Here is a 27,208-nt window from a genome sequence, read left to right as displayed (position 1 = left end):
CACTTAGGATGAACATTTCAGGCCCTTCTATAATTTAGAAGTGTGAGAACTTTCAAAACTCGCAGTGTCCAAATACTTATTTTCCTCACTGTACATCTGTATTGTGGCAAAACAGATTTGACATAATTAAATGCAAAAAAAAATCTGGTACAGGCCCTTTAATAGCTTTATAGTGTATTGAAGAGGTAACTAAAGTCATCTGCTTCTTCTGAAAGTGTACAGTTTATAGAAGCATCGGAGCATTACTGAGGCTGAAAATTGTGCCATTGTTTGACCATAGAACTCAAGACAAAAAGGGTGAATTTTTTAAGGCAATTTTCCAAAAACACATATTATGGGCTAAATTAGCCATGCTGCACGTATCACAGTTTAAATATACATTTAAGGAACAAAGTAAGTACAGCAGAGTGGCTAAATGTAGGACAACAAACATTTTCATTGCACTTTTGAATATATACAGCAATGGGCAGCAGCAGCTGTGTTTGAAAGGGCGTATGACAAGTTTATGCGATTTTACTTTATTATAGTTTTACACCAATCGAGTAGATATTTATTTGTAGGGTAAACATTGAAAAATCTATAGACAATGACAGGAACTGACATCACACTAGGGACACTCATTCCAGTCAAAGTTCATGCATAATTAACACAAAAACAACATTTTTGACAATCTAAACATTTCAACAAAATAAAAGGTTCCCTCAAATATTTGTATTACTAGTTTTTATCCAGCGTTTGCAGGGTAATTTCCTAGTGTGATGTCATCATTTACAAACAGGAAGTGAAATTGTGAAGTGAAAATGTAAAATGAAAACATGTGCTATTCTGTGATAACAGTTTTATCATAATTGGCAACATTGAAAATATATTTATCTCAACTGTATTTTAGTTCAATGAATTCAATGAACCCGTCATAGGCACTTTAAATGTGCCGTGAATAAAGCTTGGCCATGACAGACCGAGTGGGTTTATGAGGAAAGGGAACATTATTCTGTTAAGTGTGTACGGTCAGGATGAAAAAGAAAATTGTTTTGCAGTGATTTGCCTCTAGTTCTATGAAGTGGACCCCAAACCACCAAACAAGGATATTTCCGATGTCATAATGCACACTAACCTTGTTGGCTAACACCCACGCACAAGCGGAGGTAAATGAAGGTTCAATGTCAGCCAAACATGCAAGGCGTATCCTGGTGGGGTATAAAGGGAAGATAATTGCCATCCTGCTGCGTGTGAGGAGGAGTAAATGAGCACCACTGCAGCAGATGGAAACTACAGACGGCAAAAGTTGGGACTCCACAACAAAAATAAGAAAACAAGATAGACAAGGACGAATTAAAAAGGAGTAGTTGTTGTTATTAATAATATTCCGAGTGTTGGACCAGCTTTTTGTGCAAAGTATAATAAATTCAATGTGACAAAAAAGATAATAAAGCACTTTATATTAAGTTTAGATTTCTGAAGTGTATTTTGAATTACCAGTCTAAAATAGTAATTATTATTATTCATTTTCTTTTATTGTGAACTAAAATATCATAATTATTCCCCAAAAGAAGTTATGATCAAGGCTGCAAGCAGCTCATTGTTGTAATCTGTTATCGCTTTATCCAAAGTGAAGTGTGGTCTACGTTGCTATGAAAGTTAAAAGCAGACATCCTGGTTTGGGCCACAATTATTTCCACATTTTCTAGCAGTGCCAGATATTGTCGAGATATATGTGTCAAGTACCTCCAGAATAGTCCCTTTCTATTGACTATTATAAAAATACATTCTACAATGAGCTCATGAGCCAGTGTGATTAAGGGGCCAAGGACTTTAAACTCCTCGTGAACTATGCACCAACTGACAGTGAGAACAAGGTTTTCTGCAGATGGATACATTTTTCTTCAGCTCTTTTTGCAGTTATTTTGAATTATTTTAATCAGAAATTATAGACTTAATATTCAAACTTTACCTTGCTTAAGCATAACGATATTATAAATTTTTGATATACATCCCAGTAACGCCACTAATAACAGGTGATACCTCAATGATGTATTCTGATATTTTCTTATGTGTTGTGAAATCACTTGGCCTTACACGTTATGGCATCAGCATTTTCAAAAAAGCTGACCCTGCGAGTACAAGAAAATGCTTTAGTATTAATTATAAATAATGACTTTGTGCAGACTGCAGAGCGATAATCAGGGCTATGAGTCATTGTTCCTTGTGGTCAATTGCCCCATCCTACACATTAGTTCTAGAGTACCGAGAAAAACAAAATAAATATAGCAGAACTTAATTTCAAAGCATATTATGACCTCAACATCAGTGGTGGGTGATGCCAGTGAGTCTTTCAAATGTTCACCTGACATGCACTGGGAGGCACACTTGCATCATCTCTGTCAGTTTGCATTGACAGACACCCACGTCTTTCTCACACCAAACAGTCAATGCTCACACCATCAACTCTTCTATAAATGGTTGAATTAATCTGAATAGGTGTTTATAGAAAAATGGATCACTTCATAATAAAAATACATGGTAGAATGTTTATGTATGTGGACATTACTTGGGCCAGTCAGCTGCATGACGCTTGTGCTTTCTAGCTCTTTGTGAGGGGCTCGCTCTGTTGCTCATCTGCCCAAAAGCATTTAAGAGCTACTCACTGCAGATGTGCCATTTGTCCTTATGAAAATGAGATGGACACATCACACTTCGAAAATAAGAACATTTGAGGAGCTGTGCAAAGCCTTTTGTTAGTGATCACATCCCATGGCAACATGTACAATCCATAAAGCTGGTTTCAGATCACAACATTCTATAGGCCAATAACATTTAATAAATGAATACATGAATCATTGCTTTACAGTGCATTAAAAACAATCCCACATGCCCATATCCCACCCAACCTCGCCTGACCCACACAACCAAACAACCCACCCACACACATTCACTCATTGACACACCACCCCATACACACACAGCAGATAAAATACTTGAAGCAGAGTACAGATAAACATAAGGCTGAGTAAATATGAACCAGTTGGGGAAGCACCATCAGGGGCCATCCCATAAAGACAGGGGCAACAAAAATGGTTGTTATTTAAAAAGCAGATTTTTGCTATAAAATAACCAGTTCTACAAACCAGTGATCTCGCTGAGGGGTTTTGGCGTGGCGGTCCCCCGCCATGCTCAAATATACCGCCAGGTATTAAGATAACCGTGTTCACGCCGCAGGTGGCACGCACGAAAAGCACCACGCGCTCGCACGGCACCCAAAAGATATGGAAAGCCAATATGATCACATTTCGCCACTTAGGACCGGCGTATGGCGTAAATTAGGAGAACGCCGAGCGCCGTCTGGCGTAAATTACGGCGCTCGTTTACGGCGAACGGTGTAACGTCAGACGGCACAGGGTGTTAAAAGCGCTGCTTTATTTTGAAAAAGCGTCGGAAAATACGCCACAATACGCCGCTCCTAAGTGGCAGAGTGTGATCATATTGGCTTTCCATATCGAGCCCCGTGGGCATTTTTTAAGTACGTTTTGCAAGCGCAAAGTTTGTCCCACTGCCATCCTCCAACCTCAGCCCAGCGAGAACACTGCAATCTACCATAATATGAATCATTAGAATATCTACCTCTTGTCCTCATCTGGGACTATGACATCTTCACATAATAGAATCTAAAAATCACCAATATCAGGTAAAAGAAAGTAGTTCATTCGAGTTAATAAGTAAAACACATGTAAACGTATTCCAGAAAGAATGAGACTGATCATTTGCACTAGATTAAAATGGGTTACAACAGGGATTTGGAAACCGACACTTAAGTCTAAAAAAAACAACTTAAAATAACCCAAAAGAAACTACACAAAGTCACAAACAGAGCCCAGAAGTAATTAATGAAACATATATTCATCTTCATATCCCTCTCCATCCACAAAGTCTAAAAACAGCCCGAGCTCTGGGCAACAAAACAACAACACAGTAATAATAATCATTTGCCTGTGAGCAAACAGTCTGCAGTGCTAATGCTAGTCCCGGCACAGGAGCCAATCATGAGAGAAGAGCTTGACTGGTATTTGGGTCAACGTTGTTCATATTTTCAGCCAGTAATTTGTTTATCATCCATCCATCCATCCATCCATTTTCTACCGCTTGTTCCCTTTTGGGGTCATAAAAAAAAAAAAAAAAAAACGCTTGCCAATAGAAGATTGTTCTCCCACACAATGTTGTTGATGGATTCTGGGATGGATTCTCAGAGAAAGCTGCATTAAACTTCTCTCCAAAGCCTTTAAAGCCTCTGATGAGATTAATTAAGCCAGTCCAGACTTTGCTTAATGAGGCCCTAGTGGTCTAAAGCGCGGAGAGGGCTGATGGGAAGGAAGCTGAAACATCTCTTACCACCAGCACAATTTTAGTAAGGTTTGAAATGCTAGTTAAAAAGGACAAAGAGACGATAACCTGCAGCCTGTTTGAATCCATCAATGTTTGATTATGATTCCACATGATACACAATATATGGCTCACAATACCAATAATGTCACAAATAAAACAGTCGTAAGGGTCAATTATTCTTAAACTTGTGTCTAAGTGACAAAAGTAGCGGCAATAAATTTGAGTTTTGGCCAATATCACTTTTATTGACAGAATTTGGAGGAAAAAATAGTTGTGTGGTAAATGGCAATGATTAAAAGTCTGTCTTGTTTATGTTGAAGGCCATTTTTATTTGTTCTAAATAAGACAAAATGAAACTAATGTGATGTATCAATATGAGGAACTCTGTGATAAAGTATAGTTTGTTCACAACTTCATTTTGTAAAAAGCCAGAGAGCAACAAAAGGGTTTCTAAGGCGTTTAGTCTTACCGATCTGCCTCTCGAGGTCCGCCGCTTCGTCTGGCGTGGCCCTGGGCAGGACGCCTGGATCACTGAAACTCGTCCTCAGCAGTGAGCCCAAAACAAAGAGGGAAAGCACCCCTCCTATGACTGGGATGATCGGGGTCAACTGGAGAGCCAGGAACGGACAGCTGCAACAAAACAAGAGATCAGCCATGAGAAAATGTCAGATTTGAGTGTTTATTACCGACACCAATGTCCTTTCATTCATAATGTTTAAAGAACGAGAGCAGCTTTATGAACTTAAAACTGAATGATAATATTCATATGCAATTACTGTCGTACTCACATGCAATAATGTCACATTCATGTGCATATAACTGATGTAAATGGAGGGTTTATTTTACCATTATTATTAGGCCCGAGCGCCACAAGCTGGCGAGAGGCCTATTAATCTCGTAAGGCCGTGCGAAGCACGGCTGCGAAAGTGCGCACATAGTGCGCACGAAATAGAGCGCGAAGCGCTCGCCCACTTCCAAACACTCACCAACGCACTCCTTCACTCACGCACGCCCCGTGCATACTAATTAGTAGTAGGAAAATGGAACATTACCTTTGTAAACGGACGAAGCCCGTGCAAACGTGCGCACTAAACGAGCACTGTAAAGCACTCATTTGCCCTAAGTAGCTCACGAATACGTTCCCCATCTCTTGCATGTTCCGTGCATATAAGCATGTAATGCAAAAAATGAACATTATTACTGTATAGAGGGCCAAAAACACAAAGTGGGCGGAGCCCACTCAAAATTAACGAAAGTACCCGTCAGTGACCAGGGACCCACACCATGAGGTAGGAAAGCGCAAGCGCTTTCCGAAAATGTATAGTTTATGATATTTGATTCCTTCCTTCCGTCCGAATTGCGTCAAATTACAATCAGTTGTTAAACTCTTTGCCCTAAACCTACTTGAAGTGAAATTAATTAATTTGGCGCCACAGCGCCCCCTACAGATTTTATATGGAGGTTAAATGTTTAGTTTTGCGAAATTATCTGAAATTTGACACCCATACCCATCAAAAAAGTAAATGAGACCCATGTCATAATTGTTATGGCTTTGCCGTAGCGATGACCGAAACCTCCCATGTTATTCCAATGGGGAAATCACCAGAACATGTTTACACTTTATACTTTCACAAACTCCTCCCATTGTCGCCCACGCCCTATCAACGTGAAATTTGGTGAGACTCATCTTCAGGGGTGGACCATCAAAAGTTATCCACATTTTTATTCAAAGAGTCACGGTGTCTGTGCGGCAAAGCCGCACATTTTGCCAAGAATTCAAAATAAAATTGCTTTTTGATGGTAAAACAAAGGGGAGAAGATGTGACAGCGTCACAGATTCAGCATTAGGCGTAATAAAAGGACAATTGGGGCGCGTTAGCGCCCCGTCCTCTTGCGGCGTGGCGGCGGTGGCGTGGCCCGAACATTGCCGCTTGCGGCTATATTTATTATTATTATTATTAGTATTAGTATTATCTCGTCTTACGCTAGCTGTTTTTGTTTTATTTTTCCCCTCAATTCCGTATTAAGAAATGAGGTTTTGTCTATTAGGAGTTTTTGTTTATAAGAGTTTTGTTTATAAGAGTTCTTCTAACCGACACCTTAACGTGGTGGAGGGGTTTGAGTGCCCAAATGATCCCGGGAGCTATGTTGTCGGGGGCTTCATGCCCCTGGTAGGGTCTCCCAAGGCAAACAGGTCCTAGGTGACGGGTCAGACAAAGATCGGTTCAGAAGCCCTCTATGATGACAACACGAACAAGGCAGTTTACGTCGCCCGGATCGGCGTCACCGGGGCCCCATCCTGGAGCCAGGCCTGGGATGGGTGCTCCATGGCGAGCGCCTGGTGGCCGGGTCTTACCCCACGGGGCCCGGCCGGGCACAGCCCGAAAGAGCGACGTGGGGCCGCCCTCTCATGGGCCCACCACCCGCAGGAGGATCCATAAGGGGCCGGTGCAGAGAGATCTGGGCGGCAGTCGACGGCAGGGGCCTCGGCGACCAGATCTCCAGACACAGAGACTAACTCTGGGGACATGGAATGTCACCTCACTGGGGGGAAAGAGCCTGAGCTTGTGCGGGAGGTTGAGCATACCGACTAGATATAGTCGGCCTCACCTCCACCCACAGTTTGGGCTATGGAACCCATCTCCTCGAGAGGGGCTGGACGCTCCACTTCTCTGGTGTTTCCCGCGGGGAGAGGCGGCGGGCTGGTGTGGGCTTGCTTATAGCCCCTCAGCTCAGCCGCCACGTGTTGGAGTTTACCCCGGTGAACGAGAGGGTCGCGTCCCTCCGCCTTCGGGTGGGGGACAGGTCTCTCGCTGTTGTGGCGGCCTACGGGCCGAACAGCAGTGCAGAGTACCCGGCCTTCTTGGAGTCCTTGGGAGGGTTACTGGACAGTGCACCGACCGGGGACTCCGTTGTTCTACTGGGGGACTTCAACGCCCACGTGGGCAATGACAGTGACACCTGGAGAGGGGTGATCGGGAAGAACGGCTTCCCCGATCTGAACCCGAGCGGTGTTCAGTTATTGGACTTCTGTGCTAGCCACGGATTGTCCATAACGAACACCATGTTCAAGCACAAGGGTGTCCATCAGTGCACATGGCACCAGGACACCCTAGGCCGGAGGTCAATGATCGACTTTGTTGTCATGTCATCAGACCTCCGGCCGCGTGTCTTGGACACTCGGGTGAAGAGAGGGGCAGAGTTGTCAACCGATCACCACCTGGTGGTGAGTTGGAGCCGCTAGCGGAGGAGGAAGCCGGACAGACTTGGCAGACCCAAGCGCATTGTGAGGGTCTGTTGGGAACGTCTAGTGGAGCCCTCTGTCAGTAGGGTATTCAACTCGCACCTCCGGGAGAGCTTCTCCCATGTCCCGGGGGAGGTTGGGGACATTGAGTCCGAGTGGACCATGTTCTTCGCCTCCATTGTTGATGCGGCTGCTCGGAGTTGTGGTCGCAAGGTCTCCGGTGCCTGTCGTGGCGGCAACCCCCGAACCCGGTGGTGGACACCGGAAGTAAGGGTTGCCGTCAGACTGAAGAAGGAGGCCTATCAGGCCACTCTGGCTTGTAGGTCTCCGGAGGTCATCGACGGGTATCGGCAGGCCAAGCGAGCCGCGGATTGTGCTGTCGCAGAGGCAAAAACCCGGGCCTGGGAGGAGTTCGGGGAGGCCATGGAGGAGGACTATCGGTCGGCACCAAAGAAATTCTGGCAAACCGTCCGGCGCCTCAGGAGGGGGAAGCAGTGTCTCACCAACACAGTTTACGGTGCTGCTGACCTCGACTGGGGATGTCGTTGGACGGTGGAAGGAATACTTTGAGGATCTCCTTAATCCCTCAGTCTCGTCTTCCGAAGAGGAAGTAGAGACCGGGGACTCGGAGGCTGGCTCATCCATCACCCAAGCTGAAGTCACTGAGGTTGTTCGCAAACTCCTCGGTGGCAGGGCTCCGGGGGTGGATGAGATCTGCCCTGAGTACCTCAAGTATCTGGATGTTGTAGGACTGTCTTGGTTGACACGTCTCTGCATCATCGCGTGGCGTTCGGGGACCGTGCCTCTGGACTGGCAGACCGGGGTGGTGGTCCCTCTGTTCAAGAAGGGGGACCAGAGGGTGTGTTCCAACTACAGAGGGATCACACTCCTCAGTCTCCCGGGTAAGGTCTATTCCAAGGTACTGGAGAGGAGAATCCGACCGATAGTCAAACCTCGGATTCAGGAGGAGCAGAATGGTTTTCGTCCCGGTCGTGGAACACTGGACCAGCTCTATACCCTCCATCGGGTGCTCGAGGGTTCATGGGAGTTTGCCCAACCAGTCCACATGTGCTTTGTGGATCTGGAGAAGGCTTTCGACCGTGTCCCTCGGGGTGTCCTTTGGGGGGTGCTCCGGGAGTACGGGGTCCGGGGCCCTTTGCTCAGGGCTGTCCGGTCCCTGTATGACCGGAGCAGGAGCTGTGTTCGCATTGCCGGCAGTAAGTCAGACCTGTTCCCAGTGCATGTTGGACTCCGCCAGGGCTGCCCTTTGTCACCGGTTCTGTTCATAATTTTTATGGACAGAATTTCTAGGCGCAGTCAGGGGTCGGAGGGTGTCCGGTTTGGGGACCACAAGATCTCATCTCTGCTGTTTGCAGACGATGTTGTCCTGATGGCTCCATCAAACCCGGACCTGCAACATGCACTGGGACGGTTTGCAGCCGAGTGTGAAGCGGCTGGGATGAGAATCAGCACCTCCAAATTCGAGGCCATGGTTCTCGACCGGAAAAAGGTGGCTTGCCCTCTCCAGGTGGGTGGGGTGTCCTTGCCCCAAGTGGAGGAGTTCAAGTATCTCGGGGTCTTGTTCACGAGTGAGGGAAGGATGGAGCGTGAGATCGACAGGCGGATCGGTGCAGCGGCTGCAGTGATGCAGTCGCTGCATCGGACCGTTGTGGTAAAGAGGGAGCTGAGCCGAAAGGCAAAGCTCTCGATTTACCGGTCGGTCTACGTTCCTACCCTCACCTATGGTCATGAGCTTTGGGTAGTGACCGAAAGAACAAGATCGCGGATACAAGCGGTCGAAATGAGTTTCCTCCGCCGTGTGGCTGGGCGCTCCCTTAGAGATAAGGTGAGGAGCTCGGCCACATGGGGGGAGCTCGGAGTAGAGCCGCTGCTCCTCCACGTCGAGAGGAGCCAGCTGAGGTGGCTCGGGCATCTGTTCCGGATGCCTCCTGGGCGCCTCCCTCGGGAGGTGTTTCAGGCATGTCCCACCAGGAAGAGGCCCGGGGAAGACCCAGGACACGCTGGAGAGACTATGTCTCTCGGCTGGCCTGGGAACGCCTCGGGATCCCCCCGGAGGAGTTAGAGGAAGTGTCTGGGGAGAAGGAAGTCTGGGAGTCCCTGCTCAGACTGCTGCCCCCGCGACCCGGCCCCGGATAAAGCGGCAGAAGATGGATGGATGGAGTTCTTCTATTAAGAGTTTTTTAAACTTCCTATAAGTTATCTGTCCTTTTCTTCTGTAGCTACCTGCGTTGCAACAATGAAATTTCCCCATGTGTGGACAATAAAGGAATATCTTATCTTATAAATTAAAGTTAATGTAGCATAAACAGCAAGAGAAAACAGCACTTTACATTTAAATTTAGCTTTTTGTGAGCTTTTTCTGCCTCATTTTAGGTACTTGTGCACTTTACTTTTGTTTTTGCATACAATCCTGTGAGTTGGTCTAGAGAGCACTTTGGGTCATTGAGACACTTTGTAGTTTTGAGAACGTTCGCCAGCTCAGATTAGATTGATTCGATACATTGAGCATGTCTTTTAGTTTTTGAGGGAAATTTTACACCTTTTTTAAAATTATTATTTTGCCAGGGAATTGACCAGGGAAGGCCTATAATCCATGACACAGCCGTCACAATCCGTGCCGAAGAGACAACGGACAATAACCCTGTTAAAGCTTAGCTCAGCGAGTTTTAGTCGCATGAGGTGTTCCACAGCCTAATGCACTTCTGCTGTGGTCAATGGGGAGCTGGGGTCAGTGCCGAGGTGCCATCCTGGAGCAAAGCGTCCACATGTGCAGAGCATGTGTTTGAGCGGCAGCAGAGCAGAATGCACGACAGAGCAGCTCCAAATACAGCTGTTCATTTACTGACATCACACGACAAATGCAAAGTGATCGTACCTCGTGCAGAAGGCTTTCATGAAAGAGACATTACCGGGGCAACAATAGAACCACAGAAATATTTTAAGAACTGTTCAACAGATTATAGACACCAGCTGGTCAGCCTGAACCCTGCTAAACCAATCAATTTAGGGCAAAAAACGACAACTTTGACAAGCCAATACTCAAATAACATGAGGTCATATTGGATGCACTAAAAGAAAGCTGCAGCTAAAACCTGTCATTTTCGAGATATGCAAACGTAGCACGAGCATGAGAGTCTTTGTCAAACCTTTAAAGTGCTTCACAAATACAAAACACAGTCTATAAATCAAAACTAATGTAATAAGTCAGCAAATAAGCAGCAATAAAACAAGCATGCAGTGTAATCTTTCACATAACTGATGTTTCTGCACTTTTAGAAGACCCCCGCCAAGGCCTTCCTTCCATCTTGCAGAGTAAAAGTATAATAGTGATGACCAGACTTGGACATAGGCGGAGTATCTTATGCCTTGTTCGATCAAACATTTTTGATTTCCTGCTGCTTGATGTAGACCAAAGTTCCTGCAATGGGCATCATCTTGTCCTTGGAGTCATGAGTTTGAGTCCTGGCCACCAAATTGCCAAATGTCTCTCCTCTCGGATTTTAAACAATGTATCTCTTTGGTCATTTTTATCTAAAGGTGACCACATATGAGCCGACTCCTTTATTTAGACTTTGTTCGACTAGGACACATTTAGAATCTATTCTAAAAGGGAATTAACTATTGTACATCAGCCGTCTCAAGGATTACAAGGGTAAATTATCCTGGAAATTCATTCAACAAGTGATCATTTCATTTTGATTGGTCACACCTCGCTTCATAAATCCAATGTCATTGAAACTGGTGTAAAATACCTGGCAGAACAGCAGCACTGTGTCATAGCTACAGTCCAGGGGGCTTTTAAGGGGATTTGGGACATTTCATTTTGGTCTCATATATAGATGTACTGTATATATCTATATATACACATATATAGTGCGTGTCTGTCACAAACATTACAGTTACAGAGTACAGTCCACAAAGCTCCGACCTCTGAGGTGCTAGTGGGATATTGAAGTGTAATGAAAAGGCAGTCATGTGGAGAAAGCGGCAGGTCAGGAGAATCAGACGGGTCGACCAGAGGTGGGTGGCAGCACAAGTCTCAATATCACACCCAATATGTGAACAGGGATGAACTGGAGGTGTGCAACTCACTTGATTGTAGAGGCATCAGCTTATTAAAAGAGTGACTAATTTCAGGATAAGCTTTTCAAAGAGACTCCCTAATGCATCAGTAAATGTCATAACATACTTGAGGCTTTAGCAGCTTAGTTGCTTTAGAGATCGAAAATAACTAATCTAAGAAACAGTATGTTGTAAAGGAGGATCTGGTTACCTTGGAAACAGACACGAAAGAAGAGATGGAAAAATCAAAGATAGAAAATGGTACGTTTCCATGTTCAAAAATAGTGGATGAGAAGCGCACACATTCAATGTGTCGCACTGCCACAGTTCAAATTAGGTTTGTTTATGAAAGATGATCTGGTTTAAAAGGCACAGTGTGTCTTCTGAGCGTTCAGGGGTTCCACTGTCATATTTTGGTTAGTTCATTAGTAACAATATCCCTTTAGCATCGTACTAATATTATTACAGTCATTTAATTTAGACAAATACACTTTTAATAAGCTGAAGGCTGAAAAGTTGAAAGAAGCCTCATCATTGAGCAGGATATTAAAGATTAAAATGTGTCCACAGTTAGTGTATCTGTAGCTTCACAGTGACTGGAGGACTGTAGTGTCCTTATTCAATGTAACTTGAACACGTGGAATAGCTTCTTTAGAATCCCATAATGTATGTCTTCGTCTATTACTGTAATCTGTCATAGATCCTCAAAGCACAGAGTAGAAATTGAAACAGATCTAGCCTGTATACTTATCATGAACCATCCACCCAAACAAGCTGAACAGTTTGACAATGGGCAGGGTATTTTGAGTGGGTTGCTTGCAGACTTGCCTGCTGCACATTTGTCCAACACAGCACAAGTTCACGTAGGAACACTCGCCTAATTACCTAAAACAGACGGCTGCAGTCTCCAAGGTGCAAGTCTTGTGGGACGTGCGTGTGTCCCTGATCACACTCGCCTTGCATTAGGTGTACACTAGTGCAAGTATGTGTGAGATCACAATTGGGCCATTATCTCAATAGAATCTCTCCAGATGCATTACTCTTTCACCCCTAACACTGCACTAATCTCAGCTATAATCCAATCCAGATTATCACTATCACATCTCCCACTAAACCTCTTATACCATCAGTGGCTTTTCACAAACTCCAGCTGGAGCCGGAGTCTGAGACCTTTATCTCAGCATGAAGCTCATGTGATGGTTATCTTCATGCTCTTCATGACAACTGTGTGTCAGCCACGCCCCTCCCCTTTTACACTGTAATGAAGAAATGTAAGAGACTGCTACCAGTGAAAAAAGTATGTAGTGGAGAAATGTGCATGGTAAAATATACATTCTGTCTTCTGTGAGTATTTCTTGTACAAGTATTCAAAGAACATGGCCTGTGTACCTCAGTTTATCATGATCAAAACCAACAAAAGAGTAAACGACAAGTAGTAGGCCAGTTATCTGAAATGTAACTTCTTCAGGCATAGTAGTCTCAGTTTTGACCATCTTAATTTAGTTTTAGCCATTTGAATACATTTATTTGGTTTCAGTCAAGATGAAGCCAAATAACTCTTTTTAGTTTTAATATCATAGCTGAATTCGGTCCTTGGATATCAAGTTTGTTTATGCTCTGGGATTAAAAAGGTGAATTTGAATCCAGTCTCCACTTGTTTCTTTCCTCAGTCAATTCATTTAAGTTTAGGTTTTATTATTCAACAAAAAATAATCAGTACCTTTAGTTGATGAAAAGATATGTAATAATTACTTTCAATTTGGTTTCAGTCAACAACAAAAAGCTTGCAGATAGACACCAGTGAAGCTGAGCAAATCCAGTCCCGAGAAGTCTGTAAACGTGTTCATAAATCAGCAGGCACTCCATTAGTGATGCATGCGCACGTGAGGCCGGGTCAACTAAAAGCTTTGTGGCGCAGGCAGGAACTATGCTCTTTAGTATGAGCGACTGGACGTACAGCGTGCATACATTTACACAGCCATCTGAAAGTAGAGCGGGGCTTTGGAGGAATGGTTTTCTTAGGAAACGCTCTACAGTGGGTGTGACTGCTCAAATGATGTGGACAAAGACTCTCTCGCAAGCAACTGCCATATGACACTCCGGGGCCGACATATTTTCACTTCAGCATTTTCTGCCATTGTGAGTCCAACAACACAAGAATTGCTTCACTTGGTTGAATAAAATACATGGCCAAAATAGAGGGGGTGATACGTTGTATACAAGATATTATACAAAGCATGAGTATAAAAAGAAGAGATACTTTATGTAATCTTCCATACAAGGATACAAGTTGTAATTTCTACTCTTTTGTGCGCTTCACTTTTTATTCAAAACTGGAAATGCAACAAAAACATTTACAGGTATATTTTTGACAGATTGTTAAAATACGAATGAAAAAAAAAGAATATTTGCTTAATATTATCGGGATCATTTAAAGAAATGGTGATAATCATTGTGTCATTTTCGCCCAGCCTCAGTTAAAAAGAAGTAGCTGCTTAAATAGACTGTCACGCCGCTCCCAAGAGGAGACGGCTGACCCGAGTCCACTCCAGTATTGAGAAGTCTTCCTCAAACCCTGTGTACACGCGCCCGTTGACTTTCAATAGCCTCACAAATGCTGCGTGTTTGCCTTACACTCCCCCGAGGAATCGCGGCTTCAGCTCAACTGCCACTTAACCATTACCTGAGGGGAGAGGAGAGCACTCAAATTATACACACCTTAGCAAGAGGTGTTCGAAGAAAGGCTGGAAAACACGTGCAAACTGAAAGCAAATGTAAGATCAGATTTGTATATTATTTGCAGAAAAGGTAGTAGGAATTAATGATCTCTGTATTCAAGTTTCGCATTCAGTTACATTGCAATGGATAAGCTCTTGGAGTCAAAAGACAGGACGTTGACCCGTGACCTAGAGATAGTGAGCTCATAGCTGCAAACAATTGACCAATTCAGTTTAAATTTGTGTTTCCAAATCCCAACTGACAAGTAGAAACCAGTCATACTTGTTGCAAAAAGGTCATCAACCACTTCAAATAACCTACCAAAAAGGGCAAGGCTGTGACTAATAACGCGTGGTAGTAAGTAAACATGACAAAAATCCTCAACTGTAAATTAGAGATGTCAAGTTCCAAAGCTATTCTCCTGCCAACACCACCACGACAAAACGCCGCAATAGTTCTTGTCAAGATAATGGCTCCAATCTTTTGCAGTGTCTGTGATCTGCAAGGCTTTTAGTGATTATATCTGCACAAACAGCCTGTTACTCAAAGTACAAAGAGCACAGTAAGACAAATTATATGCAAATTAGAGCGATAACGACAGCTACTGACAAACACAGATTGATTTGACCCTTTGAGACGATGCAAATCACAATGCTTTTGACAAAGCTCGCCAATCAAGCTCTCAATTTAAATTACCTTCAGTGAAGAGGTTGTACATCATTTGTGTTGATTTGTTCTGTGTTAGCAAGAAATATCAAATATTTTGCGACAAGGCAAACCCAGGCCAATAATAAGAGCTATTTAGGGCTAATCAAGTGGCAACAGATCAAATTTTAATGGAGATCGAGATTCATTTGTTTTTAATTGTCAATGATATGCTCATTTCTTTCTTTAATCGAGAGGTCGGCAGCTAATCTTCTGTCAGTAAAAGTGTGTGGCAAGTAAAGTTCCAGCGTTGGAGGAATATATTTAACTATTTCTAAGCAACAATTAAAAGTCTGTATTGTTTATGTTCAGGAAATTTAAATTGAAAGACATTTTTATTTATGTTCAACAAGACAAAATTAAATCAGAACATCGTGATGGGTGAATGAGGATTTTTTTTCTTGCCCGTTTTGACAAAAATGAATTATTGAAGTACATTTAATCAGTAAAATAGGGATAATTTACTTAGAAGATATTTAGATTGTGTCAAAGTAAAAGGAACCATATGTCAGATCTGGGTCCTGGTTATGAGGCTGATAAGAATTAGATCAGCATTACAATGGTTAATTACAAAAACATTGGACATGACGGCCAAATTGTTTGTCGTAATTTGGGTTTGGTTCTTAAGAGGACGATCCAATTAAAAAGTGAAATGAGCCTCACATGAGTCTCTAATTTGGATTTCTGGTTTCAACAACTTAAATGTCCTCTGCCTGATCTAAACCATCACTACCTAAAGCCCAGCGCCTGCACCAATCATGACTCAGAGCTAGTGCAGCCTCTGCAGCTCAGTGAGCGAATTGAACATGAGGACCTGAACATGAGACATTGGTACATTTACCCAACGATTGTCGAATTGCATCACATCTCATTCTAATCACTGCTTCAACTCACAAACGCCACTCGAGTTCTTCTCTCAAACACCTGTGGCCTTTCAGTTCAATGTCATCCCAAAGAAAAGCATCAAAGTCAACACCTTTAGCCAGAGTCTTTTTAAAAAGGCAAAGGCGAGAGTAAGCAACATGTGGAACAACACGGGTGTCTCGGGGGTGGCTGGAGGTAGAATAATAAACAGCCTAGCGCCTGTTGGTCAGTAAGAGGCCTCATTGTGCAGGACACGCTCCAAGAACAACAAGCAAAGATAAATACAGTACACAAAGGATTTGCTGTGTCTTTTCTAAATTCTTTCAATCCTTTTAATCCGTCAAGGAGTAACATCAGCAGCACACAATCAGATACAGACCATGAGATTTAAAGCGGAGTGTCAAGATACATGGCCAATTTACAAACTAGAAGAAGAGGCTGTTTTTCCACTGTGCTGACAACCGACGAGGACGCTTAGGAAAACACATCTAATCGAAATGCATTACACTTAATGGCAACGGAGGCCGATGTGCAGGTCTGCTGACTATCGCCCAGTGCGATAAATGTCTGCTTTCAGCTGACAGGCCGGGGTAGGAGGGGCAGGGAGGAGGCGGAGGGGAGTCAGGAGGACTGGTCCAGCCTGAAGGCACACAGATACACAACTACAGCTCGAAAAGGGGCGCATTCTGTTCCTCCTTCTGTCCGCGGTCGTCACGACACACACAGGGCAGTGCACAGGCCCACTGGAGTCACTGGTCCACTGGGCACCCATCATCAGGAAGCATTTGGTGCTCCTCGTGGGTGCTGTGGGAGTCCAGGTTACAACAGTCTGTCACTCAGGTGGCCAAAGTCTTCCAAATTCCAATGCACCCGTTTAAAATACCTGAGGTCTGGTTCATTATAATTAAATAACCCACTTCCACACATGCTAAAAAAAAGTTTAAAACAAATACATACAGAGAGTTTTCACTGCTAATTCATTGAAAATAGTTCATCTTAATGTGGTTTGCTCGTAGAAAAAGTTTTCCAACAACCAGGTTATCTACACTAAAAGCTCCTCCCAGATGGTCATGGGTAAAAAAATGGTAAACCAGTTACTTTTCGCTTTAAAGAAGAGAACAATTATCTGTGTGGACTGGAACTGACAATTATAGACAAAAGCATTTATCAAAATAAGTCTTCCACACAATTCCATAATGAAATTAATCTGCCTGCTGGCACAATCACTGCAGAATGGCAATTGGGTTTCATTTTCTTTTTTATAAGTAAAGCATGCATCATTTAGCATTTCAGATAGTGATGTGCAGCAGTCACATCTTTTGCTTATTATGCTGGCTGTTGCTCTTGAGCACTTTACCCTGATAAACATGTCTAATTGAGCCTGGAATAGCATGATGGTGCAAGTTTCTTATCTCCAAAGATGTGCTTCCGAGACCATCAACGTCAGGGTGATTACTGAGGTCTAATGTGGAGATAGAGCGCGTCTTCTGTGCTGGCAGCTAACAGGTCAATGTCTGTGCCTAGCTGCTGCACATGTGGAGCTGGACAGGAGACTCGCACAAATTCACTGTAGCTCTTTATAGTAGTTTTATTCCACCGGCGAACTAAAGAGAGCGTCTCCTCTGGGAATACCAAGATGTGATTAACACAGGCATAGGCAGACACGGAGTCATCTACACCACAAGCCACTGGGGACTTGTGACGGGGCCAGAAGTCGGGGACAGCGAGAGAAACAAATACTGTTGTGTTTCAAAACGGCAGAGAAAGGGGAAACTGATATCAGATCGATGTGCTACATTTCCACACCGGAGGACGACATATACAGTGTCAACTCTGAAATGGGTACGGCAATGTTCTACACCACAGTTAAAACATTTGCTGACACTGTGTAAAGAGGAGCCCATTAGCCACAGGACACTATCTGATAGTACTATGGAACACAAACAACACTGTCACTTGCTGACACTGCTCGTCTCCATGATGTATACTGCTTTAGAATGTTACACAGTATGATATTATGGTACAATCTCCATGGAGTCAAGTAAGCCCCTGATATAAGTCAGATCTGTGGAGAGGTGACCACGTATTACAAAGCATTAAAAACACGTATAATCAAAAAAATGCAAGATAGATCAGTTTAGAGCGTCATACTGTGGAACATTTCAGACATCTCCATGGTTTGGCAACTAGAAATATTACAAAGTGCAACTATAAGAATGCAATTGTGTTCAATTCTATGGCTGATATTACAAACACAGGTTTTGTGATGAAAACACATTTAAAAAAGGGACAGCTTTCTCTTGTTCAGACCAGTTTGTACAGAGATCTCATGATGGCTGATCTCATAATAGCTGACCCATGTGCCTGTTTTACGACAGCAGATATTTCCAAACACCCTAGTGTGAACTGAGGACAACCTCTATCTGTAATACTTACTCAAAGGTGAAGAACAGTCCACAGGTGGCTAAAATAAGCACCAATGTGAGGTAGAACACCCCAGTCTGTTTGGCCATCATAATCCTGCCATTGCAGTAGAACTTGTTCCGTCCTGGGAACAACTCCCATCTCCTCTTCTTGGGTGTCCTCTTCTTGTAGGGGGTCTCCATGGGTGTCGAGCTGCGAGTGCTGATCTGGCTGTACTCGCACTCTCTCATAGACTCAGACACCCCGAGATGCATCAAGAGCCGATGGCACTGATCTCCACAGCTGCAGAAACAACAGACTCAGATCAGGAGACGGAGAAAGTTTACAAGTTTGCAGAGAGCCAAGGCTCGAGCGAGTGGAGGCGGAAAGTTTCAGAAAAAGTTCACTTTCTGGCCGTTCTTACAAACCATCTTAAGCCTGTCACACTGCGTCTGACAGACTCAATAAAAGGACAAATGATTAAAGACAAGTAGGATATGTAGAAATGCAGTAAAAGCAAGCTGGGAATGAAAATTCCTTCACCTCAGCCATATCGTAGCTTCTTTGTTAGCTTCTAACGTACTTGGCTAGCGCTATGTAGCATCTAATGTGTTGCTAATGCTAACCAACTTTACACTTGAATATTAGCTGAGATTAATTTATAATTTTATATATTTAGTGTAAACACGTAGTTTTCTGAATATAAATGATTGCACGAGCTCCTGGTGCATGTTAATCCCATATGATGTGGATAAGCTGCACATCTCTCGCCCTGTGGGGCAGCTCAAGTGTGTCTTACCACAGACCGCTGCTCTCGGCGCGAGGTGGTGTCACGTAGCTACGAGTCCTTCTCGTTATCCAGGTTTATTTCGAGTCGAAGACAAAGCGAACGACACCATTTTCCAAAACGTAATGTGTTGAATATGCCCAGGATCTTGTTGTCAGGGAAACTTCACACAGAAATCAGTAAGAAAATCCAGCGAAAGCCCTCAGCGGGTTCAGACGAGCCTCAGCCCCGGCAGCATCCTGTCGCCCAAAACACACAGTGGATCTTTGGCACAAGAAGCACGCGAGCCATTCCAGACCGTGAAGGATCAAGGATCAAACAGCAACAAGCCGCCGCGATGAAGCCCCTGCACTAATGGCCGCGCTGCGCGCAAATATTCGCAGCATTCCTGGAGAAGAAGTGTGAAGACAGGCAGCCTCCGCACCGAGTCCTGTCCTTACAAACAGCACGGACACGGGGGAGCGCTCCTCCTCCCGCTGCCGAGGCGGACCACAGAACGCTTCACAAGCTGGGGGCCGGGCACCACCAGGAGCCCGCTAGAGGCAGCACCGTCCAAGGAGGCTCGGAGGGGCCAAGGAGGCTCGGAGGGGCCAAGGAGGGGGGCTCCCATTTTTAACCTCTTTTTGCTGTCCCAAGTTAAAAAACTAAATAGCTCTAAGCTTAAACATTTGTGTCAAATGCTAATATGATTACCTCTTTTAGCCTAAATTTGAGTAAGAGGTTTGTCATAGATTTAGAGAAATAACCATTTCTAATTTTAACTCAATTCTATAACCTACTCTGCAGGACACTGTCCGCTCTGGAGAGCAGCTTCAGTGAGAGACTGATCCACCGTCGCTGTGAGAAGGAGACGTTTCACAGGTCTTTCCTTCCTGCTGCTGTCAGACTGTATAACAAACACTGCTAAGCCCTGAACACGTCCAATACTGACTAAACCATGTGCAATACCGTCATATTCATGCGCAATACTGACTTAACCATGTGCAATACCGTCATATTCATGTGCAATACTGACTTAACCATGTGCAATACCGTCATATTCATGTGCAATACTGACTTAACCATGTGCAATACCGTCATATTCATGTGCAATTACTGTCGTACTCGCAAGCAATTAAGGCCATATTCATGTAGTGTTTTGTTTACTTACCATTAGTAGTAGTACTATTTAGTCCTATGCTAGCTATTTTTACTTTACTTTATTTTATTATTATTTTATTTTTATCTTTTTATTTATTTATTTTTTCCTCCATTTCCTATTAAAATATGAGAGGAGTTTTGTTAATAAGAGTTTTTTGTTTTGTTTATAAGAGTTCTTCATTAAGAGTGTTTTTTTTATTTATTTTTTTAAACTTCCTATAATCTGTCCTTCCCCCTGTATCTACTGCGTTGTAACAACAAAATTTCCCCATGTGTGGACAATAAAGGATTATCTAATCTTATCTTACTTAGGTCTTCTATATAGCCTATAGACATACTACAGACATATTTAAAGTTGTGCTCCAAGCCTTCAATTGCAGATCTGAAATGACTGCAATGCTAGATGACAGACAGTTACTATGAGAAATATTGTTGATTATTGCATTAAGGACAGTGTTGACATTATCAACAGTGCATAATTCCATCACTGGCCACCTTTGTTTACCGCTGAGAACATAAATGGCAAAGGTAAACTGATATAATTCTCTGTTCTTCTTGCTTCATTGGCTCTGAAGTAGAATTACTGCCATCTGTTCTACACATGCACTCACCACCACAAGCACCGTATTGCTCACTTTATTTCAAAACCACAAGCGTGAGTCTGATTCATGTTGCTTGTAGGAGTTTAAATTGGTGAAAGCGTTCCTTTTTGAGAGTTCATTGTTAAAGTGAAGGAAAATATATTCAGCCCCACACTAAAACCCACACACATTTCTTAAAGACTTGTGATAGACAGCATGATATTTAAAATGTCATCATGGGGAAGCGAACAATTTTACATCTTGTGGCATAATTGTCAATTTATGTTGATTGGCATCTACCGCTAAGTGTTATGTCTACAATAACCTTTTACCAAAATGTGTTGGAAAGCTGTGCAAAGTTTAAATTTCAAAAGTTTTTATTAGGAGTCTGACCTATGAAAGACAATTCAGACGCTGGTAAAAAATCTCTGAACTTAATTTCAGACTTGGTAAAATGACTCTGACTTGACTTTTAAATAAATGTCTTGTGAACTAGACAAATTTACAATAAAGTTGACCCGTGGCAGTGATCATTCATCAAAAATGGTGTAAACGTGTATTATGTGATTTTTATGAGTTATTGCTTTATCTGGCATGTTGCATTATTGCATTAAAATTATCATGAATTTATTCCGCATCACAAAAACAAAACATACATGTAATCTAGTGTGAGCCTTGACTCTACAGACCTGACCTGTAACCTGGCTTCACCTGCTTGCCAGCACAGGAATATAGGTTTAATGCCATAGTTTGGAACCTCCTAGGCAAATCAATACACTATCTCAAGGAAAACAAGCAGTGATGGACCCTCCACCAGAAAAGTTTCACAGTGCACCTTTAACAGTGGTTCAATTTCCACTTCTACCACAGACTTTGTCAAATCCTTGGAACTCTGGTAAGTCGCTTTGACCCGAGTGAGACAGTGTGGCTAAAGCAGTCAGTAAAAACAGTCAGCGTCAGGCCCATCCTTCCTGTCAGAGCTGCATGACTCAGCTTCAGAGGCACTGAGCATGTGGGAAGTCGTCTCTGCCCACATCCAAGTTCCAACAAGTCCAGCAGCGCACTTCCCATTTCCATTTACTGAGGGAAACCAGGTGCGGGGATAGCATGACTAAGCCCAAAGTATACGCGTCACATCTCCATAGAGACACACTTTAGTGGAAGACCCATCAATGCCGTCAGAGCACCTCTCATGGATGTTGTAAATGGTTTAAAGGCGTCACTGTAGCTTTAATAAGATGAAGATTAGAGATTACAGTGATCTGCAGCTGAGCAACAGAGCTAAATCCCTGGATGGAAACCTTTGAAGAGTGCGTTCATTGGCCACGTTTCAACCCCAGGAATGCCTTTGTTGAACTTTTCAGAAATTTAATTTTGTTTACTCCCATGGCAGAGGAAAATGTAATGGTTGAGTAAAAGTATTTAGTTACACTACCACCGAGTTTAAATACATTTGAATAATATGGATTTGTTTATTAAAAAGTATAAAAGCAGCATGCAAAAAGACAACGTACATGGCTAGTAACAACCATTAAAGTGCGTATGACAGGTTTTTACGGTTTTTTAATTTTGACTTTACTTGGTACTGTATTATATTGTGCCTGATGTACATATAAATTATAGTTTTACACCAACCGAGTAGGTATTTGTGGAGACGTTGACAAATCTGTAGAAAATGAACAGGAAGTGACATCACACTAGGATACTCATTCCAGTCAAAGTTTATGCATAATTTACACAAAGAAACAACTTTTCTGACTCTCTAAACATTAATCCACATAATAAAGTTGCTCTCATATATTTGTATTTGTCCAATAAAAACAGATGAGTTTTTGCCCAGTGTTTGCTGGGTAACTTCCTAGTGTGGTGTCATCAATTACAAACAGGAAGTGAAATTATAAACCTAAAAAATGGGCTCTTCTGTGATAATATTTTTTTATATTTTTTTTTGCTAAATTCCAAATGTATTTATCTTAACTGCATTTTAGTTCAGTGAGTCGTCCAACCTGTCATAGGCACTTTAAAGTTGTTTACTTCAGGCCTGTCATTCTTCTTCAGATCAGAACAATTCAGTTGTGGTCCCAATTATCAGGAGAAAAATCAAAAGCAGCAGCTGATGTTTGTTTTATTGGCCTAAGATTGTCGAGACATAAAGCGACATAGGTGTGTATCCATGTTCATTGTACATTTATTTGTGACATGTGCAACACAGAGTATAAATGTGTACTGATAAAAGAGACAGTCATATGAAAAAAGGCAAAGTTTACAATGAGCTTTTGGGCTTTCCTCTGGTGTTTTAGAGCCAGTTCAGAATGATTCCATTAACATGAATGGAGATATAAATGGACAGTTTCTCTGTGTGACTTCATAGCTCTCCTCTCACCCCGGCACTTTCATGTGGAATTACCAAAGCGATTGTTTTCTCTGCTATAATACAATGCATACAGGATTTGTACATTAAACATCAGTTACATCTTTTCAAATATTTGACCCCATTAACAAAATATGTATAGTAACAATAACAAATTTACCAACAATAAAAGCATTTCTTTCTAATAATTCAGAAAGCCTCACCTCTCACTATGCTTGAAACACGTGTCCATTAACAACCGTTTATATACACATTGATGAAAAATACAGACATAACACAAGTGTGTAAAAACTCAACCCTCATCTGTGAAAGTCGAACTGGTGAAAGGCTATGGTCGATAAATTAGTGGTTCTTCTCTTGTTAATTGGCTGTTGCAATGCTGCCTCCCCATGGCCCAACGCGCACATTGCATGTGTCTGTCTTAGACTTTCGCTTGTCCTATTGCACAATTGATCTTCCAATGAAGAAAACATACATTTCATAGAGTCAGTGTTTCAGTTTCACCATACTTGTTGGCAATAAGATCAAACTGCTGTACAGTGTCACATTTTAAATAAATACTCTTCATAACAAAAGATCAATGAGTAGATTGGCATTTATAAAACTGAAAAATAAAACTCATTCAGCACCAATATCTGGTGGCAGCTTTGGCTGAAAACGTAAACAATAAACAAAAATGTTAAACAAAAGGCTGAACACTGCAATCCAACACCTGCAGGTATTAAATATTTGTATTAAAATGAGCTTTCAAAGTTAAAACCTGTTAACTAACAGGGCAAAGAAGCTTTACATGAATAGACATATTCTGTTAAGCTGGATATTTCATATAAAACAAATTCTTCTTTAGTTTTGATAAATAAAAATATAAAATCACAGGGATATGTTTATCCATTTTACTGTCCACTGTGCGACTCCTGCCTGTCCTCCTGTCATAACTTCCCTAAGTGGAACAGGATTTGGCAGATCGTGGCCACCACAGCTGGGTTGAGCACCGAGGAAATAGAGAGGTCTAATAATCTGCTTTCATACAGTACAAACTCTGATTTGTTTTCCTCCACTTTGGCCATGGCCAGGAGGCCTTTAGCTGCTCTGCACAACATGTTGTTGCTGGGCGGGTCCATTGGAAGATGTCCCAAGTGTAGCAGACTGTGAGGGTTCTGTTGGTACTGCGCCAGGCTAACACCGTCCTCCAAAAAGCCCACCAGATTCCCCACACAGCTCTTCTGCAGCGCAATAGCACGAGCCGCTGTGGGCTCGCCCTGTGCCAGGTGTGACAAGACGGCCACAGCCATCTCTCTGTACACCTGGGTCCTCCTCTGCCCCACGTACCTGACCAGGATAGTGAAGAGCTTCTCCTGTCTGCTGAACGGTGGAGTGGCTAACAGCAGGTCTACATTAACGTCCTGGATACTTAGCTTACAAAGACACTCAAGTACTAGCCTCTGAGGAGTGAGCGGTGAGTGTGCGCCTGAGGGGAAGGGGTCCTGGGATTCAGCTGAGGGGCACACCATCCAGTGCAGCAGACCGTCCAGGATGGGGAGGCAGATGGTATCCGAGTAAAGGGAAAGGTCTAGCTGGCCGGAGATGTTGGCTAGTGTCACCATGACATCCTCCCTGAGCACATTTAGACACTCCCACCACCACTCATCTTTATTGCTGGACACGCCTTGTTCCTGTTGTTCATCCCTCTGAAAGCTAGGGGGCACTCTGCTTCTCTCAGGGTGCTGGTGGTGTAGGAGCAGGAGCCTGCCCAGGAGGAGAACCAAAGCAGGGTGGCGGGACATTTCTGAGTCGTTGCCTGGTATGAAAGACAGACTGCGGACAATATTTGACACACAGAGACAGCGTTTGGACAGGGACTCTTGCCAGGCCAGTGTGGTGCAGAGAGGCGCTTCATCCAGGCATCGGGGTTCATCCTCCAGGAGCGTGATGTGATCCTTCTCTCCATTTGAGTGCACTCTGAAGGGGTAGGATGGCAGGAAGCGTGCTGGGTGGGAGGATGAAAGCGCATCCACCCGGGCACAGAGCACGTCATCAATAGTAGCTGTGATATGTTTCCTGGGCTCCTCTCCTTCATCTTTGCTCCCGTCCTCCTTCCTCTCCTCCCTCACTCCTTTATTGTTTTGGGCGGGGGGTTCCGTTCGTGGCTCAAAGTGTGTCTGGATGTGAGCGGTGGTGTCTCCTCCTCCGGCCTGCCAGTGGAGCAGTCCAGTGCTGAACTCTGAGATGTAGCCCAAGCGTTCCATAAGGTCCTCTATCAAGTCCTCTTTCTGATCGATTTTGATGGGGAACTTGTCGTGTTTGCTGGCCTGTTTCGGTCTCGGCTCGAGTTCAGAGGGGGGCTTCTCCTGTGGCTCATCCTTAATCTCAGCTTTCATTTCAATCTTTACCTCCTCATCTAGCTTCTTTTCAATTAATTCTTTTTTATCATTCTTTACCACTATCTCCTTGTTGGCCTCAGGTGGTGCAGTCTCCTCTTTAGTTTCTGTTTCTTCTTTGTTCCCGTCTTCTGGTGTCTGTTGTACCGTTGATTCAGGCAACGTTGTAGAATCAAGCTCGGGAGTGGAGCTAGAAACAAGGTCTATTTTGTCTGTGATTTCATCACAGACCATCTCTGAATCACTTTTCTGAACTATAGTCCCAATTTCAAATTCTTCCAAGATGCCAAATATTTCAATTAGGCAGCGACGGAAATGCTCCACAATCAGCTCCAGAAAACCGGGCAACTGGAAAATATAGTGAGTGAAATTAGTACGGAAATCTATAAATACAGAAATCAATTAATACATAAAAGCAAAGTGCAGCTCACTTGAGAGAGGTTAAAAGAGCCCACTGTGCTGTCGTCGAACAGCAGGATGTTGATTGTGTCCAGGGCCCATGTGCTCTCAGCCAAGAGCCCAGACTTTAGAGACATCATCACACGCCAGGCCTCGGGGGTTCCTGGAATAGAAGAGGAGGAGAATGTCGGATATGTATTACAAAACTACTCTGTAATGCTTAACCAATAAAATGTATTAACCTTCTTCATCATCATCAATCATCATCATCATCATCATCATCAATCAATTGCCAATTTAAATCCTTCCCAATGAAATTGAACAATATTGTCCTGTATTTCCCTTCAAATAGTTCAAATATGTGATTCCCATGCTTACCAGTGTCCTTAGATGTGTACTTGCGGCGTGTTTTGAGAGCCGGCATTGTGGCCTCTACAGATCCTGGTGGGTAGTTCAAGTCCCTCCTCAGGTTTGATGGAAACTGAAGCATGCCAGATCCTTGGGAACCCACCATGCTCATCCCAGGTTTGGACATCTTCATGGGAGACATAAAGGGGACTTTGCCGGGGGACATTCTGGAGTCCATGGAGCGCTGATATGCTCCTGGGCTCGGTGCTCCGGACAGGTGGTTGACCATGGATGAGGAACCGGAGTAGGACGAGGGGGGCTGACGTGCAGACAGAGGAGTCATGGATGAGGACATGTAGGAGGCCTGGCGGTGCCACTGCTCCTGCCCTGGCCTGCCCTCCATGTCCTCTCTACCCATTGAGCCGTAAGGTGGCATTTGGGACGGAGGCCGGTTGTGATATGGATAGCCTAGTTCTGTCCTGGATGACCACATGTTAGGCCCATCAGTGTGATTTGGAGTGGACACCCCTCCCATCATGCTGTGCTGGCTCTGAGATGGCCCCATGCGGTCCCGGTGGTACGGGTATGAGAACTGTCCTGGCATCAGTCTGTGCTCTGGCCCTGAATAGCCGCCGCCGTAGTGGTTGTACATGTCCGGCTGCTGGTTCTGGTACTGCATGCCGTACATGTCGCTCTCATGCCTCTTAGCTGTAGGGCCGTACATACCATCCATAGGGCGTTTGTAGGCCTGTGGATCAAAATATACACAGGGTCAATAAGCATTCTCAATTTTTTTTAAATGCCCGTACA

The 27,208-nt window shown here is 43.6% G+C and overlaps 2 protein-coding genes across 6 annotated transcripts in view; both read right to left on the bottom strand.

Moving 5' to 3' along the window:
- zdhhc14 (zDHHC palmitoyltransferase 14) overlaps positions 1-19,633 on the bottom strand; it is a 31,602-nt gene extending 11,969 nt beyond the window's left edge. Inside the window, exons 1-3 of one of the 4 annotated variants that reach the window (XM_072457179.1) lie at positions 19,194-19,633; positions 18,428-18,697; positions 4,847-5,007 (exon numbers count right to left, since the gene is read on the bottom strand). In XM_072457179.1, coding sequence (XP_072313280.1) covers positions 4,847-5,007; positions 18,428-18,669 — 403 coding nt within the window. In that variant the 5' untranslated portion in view covers positions 18,670-18,697; positions 19,194-19,633. The remainder of the gene's footprint in view (positions 1-4,846; positions 5,008-18,427; positions 18,698-19,193) is intronic. The other 3 variants (XM_072457180.1, XM_072457178.1, XM_072457177.1) reach the window with 3 other exon arrangements.
- A 3,439-nt stretch (positions 19,634-23,072) lies between these two features.
- Positions 23,073-27,208, bottom strand: part of arid1b (AT-rich interactive domain 1B) — a 163,362-nt gene continuing 159,226 nt past the window's right edge. For both annotated transcript variants that reach the window (XM_072457881.1, XM_072457882.1), the window contains 3 exons: positions 26,429-27,146; positions 26,083-26,213; positions 23,073-25,999 (listed from right to left, as the gene is read on the bottom strand). In XM_072457881.1, coding sequence (XP_072313982.1) covers positions 24,203-25,999; positions 26,083-26,213; positions 26,429-27,146 — 2,646 coding nt within the window. In that variant the 3' untranslated portion in view covers positions 23,073-24,202. The remainder of the gene's footprint in view (positions 26,000-26,082; positions 26,214-26,428; positions 27,147-27,208) is intronic.

Source organism: Eucyclogobius newberryi, unplaced genomic scaffold (genome assembly GCF_026437365.1).
Source record: "Eucyclogobius newberryi isolate DKJ021-1_F unplaced genomic scaffold, fEucNew1.0.hap1 SCAF_21, whole genome shotgun sequence".
NCBI lineage: Eukaryota > Metazoa > Chordata > Actinopteri > Gobiiformes > Gobiidae > Eucyclogobius > Eucyclogobius newberryi.
The sequence above is the reverse complement of the archived record's forward strand: the minus strand, read 5'-3'. Positions and strand labels throughout refer to the sequence as shown.